This window comes from Lytechinus variegatus, chromosome 10 (assembly GCF_018143015.1).
Source record: "Lytechinus variegatus isolate NC3 chromosome 10, Lvar_3.0, whole genome shotgun sequence".
Taxonomy (NCBI): Eukaryota; Metazoa; Echinodermata; class Echinoidea; order Temnopleuroida; family Toxopneustidae; genus Lytechinus; species Lytechinus variegatus.
The window spans coordinates 35,865,092-35,872,271 of record NC_054749.1 but is presented as its reverse complement, the minus strand read 5'-3'; the positions used below and the strand labels follow the sequence as shown (position 1 = coordinate 35,872,271).

The window sequence follows — 7,180 nt, the reverse complement described above, 5'->3', positions numbered from 1 at the left end:
AAGATTTGAGCTAGTATGGGAGGGGCAAACCATGGTCAATTATCAAACAATGCTCTACCACATCAAGTTTTAATCTATAAACCCTTTCCAGTGCCACTGACTGATTACACAATAGCGATGCTGGAATATTCTGATCGAACCACTGGTGGGGAAAGTCGTTGTTGATAATATGATGATTTGCCCCTCCAATATTCTGTCTGATCAGGGTAGAGTTTCATGGAAAGCTTTGACAGTGATTTTTTACTGACTAATTGGATCTAAGCCAATCAGATACAAGGATTTGCATTAGTAAATATAAAAGAGGCTTAAATAGGAGGAAATTATAATTTGTAAACAAATTTTCGGCATTACTCCTAAGTGTTTAAGATCGCATGCTCGATCTGTAATGAAAATCATAAGTCAGAAAAAATTGGAACCAGTGGGATTCGAACCTGCCATCTACGGCTTTCCGGGCAGCAACTGGTTCCAATTTTTTCTGACTTATGATTTTCGTTACGGATCGAGCATGTGATCTTAAACACATAGGAGTAATGCCGAAAATTGGTTTACAAATTATGATTTGCATTAGCTTATCAAAATATTCAATGAAAATTAACAACTATTTTGTGTCATGAAAAACTCCCCAAACATCCAGGTACCGCAACTACACCTGTGAAGGTTCACAAGGAATGAATCCTTTCTGTGGATCACGAGTGCTCCTGACAAACATGGTTTCCAAATATCACTGGTCATGGTGGCTGTGAAGAGTAAATTTATTCCAACTAGTCTTTGATCGTGCACATCATGTACTGACAAACACAGTTTAACAAAATTGTCTACCAGGAGCTCAAATTACACGTATGCAGACTTGAGAGAAATTAATCTTTCTTTTTGTGCCCTTTGAGTAGATTGACGAATACCTCAAGCACCATAGCATACCATGAAGCTAGGATTCCATAGTACATCAGACCAGGAAGGAGAGCAATAAACAGAGCTGATGAGAAAGAGAAGACAAGGAGACAACATTAGCAACACTTTCCCCCTTCATTATCATTTTATTGAATGTCAATTTCATTTTAAAAGGGAAACCAACCCAAATAAAAAATTGTTTTTATAAGGAAAAGAAAAATCAGACAAGTTGATAGGTGAAAGTTTGAACAATATTGGAGAAACAACAGGAAAGTTATGATTTTTTTAAAGTTGTACATATTGGTAATCACAATACACATGGAGACTTCAAATTGGCCGCATATGGGATGTCATAGTGATGTAAGGCAAGGACTAATTTACTTACACAGTCGCCAATTGAAATCTACATAGTATTAGAGATCTCAATTTTAAAGCAGCTATAACTTTGTTGTTGCTTGTCCAATTTCTTTCAAACTTTCACCATTCTGTTTAATTTATTTTTCTCCCTTCCCAACACAACATTTTATGGCCAAGGCTGGATTCCCCTTTTAATAAATACATGTCTTTTTTGTTGTTTGTATTCAGTTAACCATTTTATCAAGTTTTTATGTGTATTTTTTTACCTTGTGCAATTGCTTGTAAGACAACCTTCAGCTGCAAGGAATGACGTTTTGTGTATCGAGAAAGACCATGACAATTACTCAGTATTCATCTACGAAAGTAGAAATTGCTATTACGACACATATATGTGGAAAAAAAGATCATTTTTTACTTCAGAGTAATTTTTTCTGTTCGAGTAAAAGTTAGAGTCTGGATGTGTGACAGAGCTTTAGTCTAAATCATTGATATAATATCTAAACTATACTCACTTGATAAATATGCAAGGAAGAGACCTGGTATGGAATTGCCTACGAATGCAATGGTTAGGAGTATCACTGAGGCTCCCAAAAAATACTGTATAAAAACAAACGACAAGAATGAATTAAAGGTAAAGTTTAACGACAGGAATAGGAACAAACAATATCAAAAGTTTTCAAAGATGCCCAACATCTAAAACACTAGCTCCTTAACCCTATCTTGTATATTATTGTCCAAGGCAACCTACGTGCCAATTTTTGGCGCGATCGACGGCCGAGATCTTAATACCCCAGCCTAGATAAGGTTAATATCTTGTGCTCTCGCTCTCTCTCTTGTTTTGTAATGTGTGGCATTGGTCAATTCATTCCAAATCAATTTCATTCAAATTTTGATGAAACAATAACATGTTTCCATGCTACATTTCTAACCCGAGCTCCCTTCTTTCCAATACTACTTTGTATTTTGAATACAAAACTTTTAGGATACAAGAAGAAAATTCATTGCTTCATCACAAGTCAAAATTTCTCTTTCATACTCACATATTTTGGCTTCTTTTCTCTTAGGTTCAGAATCCATCTCACAGTGGATGTGGTCGCATTCTGTATGTTAAGCAGAGTACTGCAACATTTTTCATATCTCCTCTGATTGTATTCTGACCTAAAAGTAATCAAACAATAAGTATATCTTACTTAATTCAACTCAATTCAATTGATTTACATTCTCAATCACTGACAGATCATCTTATGCCATGATTAGCCACATACCGGTGTCAATTACATTCCCATCTGATAATGGTCTTATAAAAGCAAGGCAAATTATATTTTTGGTGTCCAACAACCTTTCCATTACTGTACAATCTACACTAAAATATGTATACTTCCATATCAAATTGCCATATATTTCATCTCATCTCAATATTTATGTGTTTCTTCAAGCGTATTCAAGTGTATTGTCTGTTTTCAAACTTTTATATAACAATGTGCTTTCCAGTCTTATGTTCTTCTGTCATCTTTGAATACTACATTAAGCTTCAAAGACAAATTCTTACTATGAAACCTTCTACAGAGGTGAAAAAAGTTCAGCTACATTTTTGTTTAGAGTGTTAATTGAATTTACTGAACACATATTATATGAAAGAATTCATTGTTGAAAGCTGCTCTAATGAATACATGGTGTCACATTTTGTGCTTACATTCCAAAGAATAATGTAGTTCTTGAATATGTAGCCAATGGTTCCTGCATGATCTGCAACTTTTTTGGGGTGTTGACTCACATCCTATTGACATTGTACACAAAATGTTTCTGAGCTTTCTTTTACATTGACACACAATATCTGAACAATCTTGATGCTGTAGTCACAGCACCTAAATCAACTCCAAACCAAACAAGGGTCTTTCTTTGAAAATAACATTATAGCTTTGGTGTGACTACGGCTTCACTGGGCCATGCCTACCATGCTTGTTTACTGAAGTACTCCTTGAAGACACTCGGTACCAGGAAATCTAGAAGGCACACTATCATGATGATAAGAGACACGGTGGTGAGGAGAGTTGGCTGGATCAACCACATCAAGCTGGGATAATATAGGGGAACAAAGAGAATGGGAGATACATGTAGTAGCGATGGTGATGATGAAGAATAAACTGAAATTAAAATAAAGAATTGGCATTGAGTAGATATTGCTTGTGATGGTGGCTAGGATGATGATGAGGGTGATGATGATGATGAAGATGGTAATGATGATGTTCATTTTCATGATGATGAAGGTGGTCATGATGATGATAACATTGGTAATGATGATGGTGGTGGTTATGATGTGAAGATATTGATGATGAGGATGATGAAGATGGTGATGACTTGGATGATGGTGATGATTATGATGATAATGAGGATGATGGTGATGACGATAACAATGATGATGGTAATGATGGCGATGATGATAACAATGAAGATAATGATGTTAATGCTGATAATGATGATGGTAATGATAGTGATATTATGATGATGGTGACAATGACAATGGAAAATATGTAATGATTAAGAGATAATAATGATGCAGACAATAAAGATGCAAAATAAAGTTTAGATTTCAAATTAAATATACTTTAATTTAAAAGATAAGAAGGGTCAGTATTAAGAAGAAATATAGAAGTACCAAAAGACGGCAAATCTAATTAACACCAAAATTACAAAACTTGATATGGAATTAAATTAATAAAAATTATAAATTATTCACTACACATAATTTCCTGGCTAAATTTAAATATGAAATTGAAAGCACTGAAAATTCTATACAACACTTTACCAATGCTACAAATAGGCAGTATATCCTCTGACCCATCATACATTAATTTCACCAAGAAAATACAAACAAATAATGCACTAATGATAAAATGATTTTAGGTCTTTAAAAATATCAATGAACTTTTGGGGTAAATTCTCAACGTGCAACAATAAGTCAGTTAACTCTGCATGATAAACACAATGGTGACACAACACTTGCTCCAATGACAATTGCTCCTGTCTTAATTTTGTCTAAGTTGTAGGATTAGGGTTATATTAAGTTTTATATTGGGTTTAGGTTTAGGGTCAGGTATACACCCAGGGTTGAAGTTGTTCATTCGATTAGTGTGTGGAATCTAGAGTGGAGCAAATGTCATAAAACCAACACAACAGAGTGCAATATTAGAGCATTGTAGAAGTAAAATAAGGTGGAGCTTACATATAGAATAGAGTAATAGAAGCACACATGATGTAAGGGTAGGAATCTTCTTCCCATCGTAACCAGGAATCAGCTCGTACTATAATATGTTTCCAATCAGCCAGAGAATCCAACACATGGTTAAGATCATTCATCTCCTAAACACATAAATAAGGTGAATTACTTTTAAAATATCACAGAACTATTATACAATATTAACAATAATGCTATTATTCTCATGCTATCAATATATTTAAGCTTTGTGTTCTAGACTAGGATAATACATACATTCTCACAGTAAAAATAAATCAATAAACTAAACTTGCATGAGAATGACAATATGAATAAAGGCATGGTCACACCGCCCTAGTGTTGTTGGATCGGTCGTGGAGCGGAGAGAAAAAAAATCATCACTGCTCGCTCCCGTTCACCATTTTCGATTTCGATTTTTTTTTTGTTTTCAATTTTTGTTTTTGATTTTTTCCCCAATTTTGTGAGCGAAATTCGACCCCCTCTCCCTACCGCTCCAACATCGCTCGGGCGGTGTGACCAGGCCTTAACCTAGGTTATACAGAATATTTTTGAGATTAGAGGTGGTATGTACTCTGGGTTCTGTTTTTGGGGAAAGAATATATATAAATAATTGGAGAAACAAACAAGAGAGCAGTGATTAAAAAGACAACATAGATGAGGGAAGATGAAAGGAAGAGAAAAAAGGGTGAATTAAAAAAAAAGTCAAATCAGTAGGGATGGACAAAAGAATATTTCTGAAAGAACAGTAATCTAATATGGTTTTTGCCCTAAAAGTAATGGCATATTTTACTCTCAACCATTTGCATTAAAAACACATAATGACTAGCAAGGGGGGGGGGGGGGTTCAGTCTGGACAAACCCCAAAATCAAAAGACTTCCACTGTTGGGAGTCTCAGGACACCCAAACTTATTTAAAATTTTATTAATTCTTATGTACTTTTCCTATTTTTGGAAAGCAATGCAACATTCATCTTTGAATGTCAACCATTTTCATCCTTTTTCTAAAAATCTAACTATTCTTGGATGTAGACATTTACCACCTACACAACAAGACAAGTAAAACTTATTTGTAAGTGTGAACCACACACACACACTTCTGAATTCGTCAGTTCAGCACCCAAAAACTTAAATATCAGAAGAGTTTCAAATTTATGGTTTCAGGACTTAAACACTCCTATTTCTTCAAGATTAATATACCATCATGAAAGAAAAAAAAAGTATTTTAAATATGTTAAACATTTTCCTTGTAAAAAAAAAAAGATAGATCTAGGTCTAGAAATATATTGACTAAACTAAGTTAAATAAAGTCCTAGTTTTCCCTAATAATTAAGGGTTCCCAGCATTTCAGAAAAATAAAAATTCCCTGATTAATTCTTGATGAAGTCTAAAAATTTTGTGAAACTATTTCAAATCATTTCCAGTACAAAAAACATCATCATGGAGTCCTCAAGACTAGCCCCCCCATGCTCCACTACTGCACTAGCACTTGACGAGACGGCTGCTTGCCCGGACTCAACGCTGCACTGCCGTCGCGGCGCCCGGACCTAGACCTTGACGTGCTTGTACCGTAGTGTAGCAAGTTGTACTCTGTAGTATGTAGTTCGTTCGCTCATCGACATCGCGCTCAGCAGCGTGATTTGAAGAAAAAATAATAAATCTAATCAACCTACCATCTTCTTTCTGTTGAGTTGTTTTCAAATATAACGTTAGGTAGGTTGATTGACCACAGTCTTAGTTTTCACGCCTTTCACGGTGGTATTTGTTGTTTCAAAACAAACTTGTTTATAAATGATTGCGCCGATATGCCGTCGCTCTTCGATTTTCCTGTTATGGTATGGTGAAAAACGTGTACAAATACAAAATGAAAATGTCGCGAATGAAAATGTCGCGCATAAAAAGCGCTGTCAGATCGCAGCTCCCACCTCGCGGCTCCACGGCCCTAGCCACCAACCTGAAGCGAGCGGACATACTCAGCAGACACTTTGATATCGCGATATCACAGATTGTCCAATTTCCGCCGATGTGAACACACGGCGATTTCCCGTTCTAATCACGTGTAGTCTCTCTTTCGCAGACCCTTATTTCTATTTTCAATTGAAGTTGTCTCTTAACCCTTATAATACCAATATTGTTAGTTGCTACTTTTTTTTTCTTTTATTAAAGATTCAAACATCCAACCAAACATGGCTTGTCGGCGAAATACCGGCAGGAAGAAGAAACATTTTGCCGTGAAAGAAGAAGCAATAAGTGGATGCCCGAACTTTTGGGAACTCTTCATGATTTAAGATTGATTTGTTTAGAGAATTACCAAAAAGTAGTTTCATCTTTGCATACTCGAATGAAAGCATCGTAGTAAGATTATTAATTTTAGTACTGAGGCTGGTAGCATTAAAAAAAATATGCCGTTAATGGGGAAATGTGTTGAAATCTCAACCCTTATAATATTAATATGTAAATGCGGATAAGCAGGATTTTCTTTTACTGTTATTTGGTAATTGGTAGATAAGAGAAGTTTAAAAAATGTATTGAATATGATGTGCTATTGAAATATTTATGTATTACGAATTAATATGACCTACCCAGGAAAATGATATGAATAATGGAAGGCCCAATTACCACCCCTTCTAATCCATTTTTGCTACCTGATTTCAGTCCATTAATTTTACCAAAGACATTTTAAAATTGTGATTATGCTTGTGA

At 35.1% G+C, this 7,180-nt stretch overlaps 1 protein-coding gene across 1 annotated transcript; it reads right to left on the bottom strand.

Annotated features, from left to right (window-relative positions):
• Positions 1 to 502: 502 nt before the first annotated feature.
• On the bottom strand, positions 503 to 6,328 carry LOC121423309 (ADP-ribosylation factor-like protein 6-interacting protein 1). The gene is made up of 6 exons (XM_041618654.1): positions 6,151 to 6,328; positions 4,469 to 4,605; positions 3,200 to 3,319; positions 2,286 to 2,403; positions 1,758 to 1,842; positions 503 to 973 (listed from the first exon to the last, which is right to left on the bottom strand). The coding sequence occupies exons 1-6, from the start codon at positions 6,151 to 6,153 to the stop codon at positions 858 to 860; spliced, it is 579 nt and encodes a 192-aa protein (XP_041474588.1). The 5' UTR covers positions 6,154 to 6,328; the 3' UTR covers positions 503 to 857.
• Positions 6,329 to 7,180: the final 852 nt, after the last annotated feature.

Coding starts and splice junctions, on each gene's coding strand:
- LOC121423309 (XM_041618654.1), bottom strand. Junction 3,320..4,468: donor TCTATTACTCTATTCTATAT/GTAAGCTCCACC, acceptor ATATTATCCCAG/CTTGATGTGGTTGATCCAGC. Junction 974..1,757: donor CTTCCTTGCATATTTATCAA/GTGAGTATAGTT, acceptor CTTTCTCATCAG/CTCTGTTTATTGCTCTCCTT.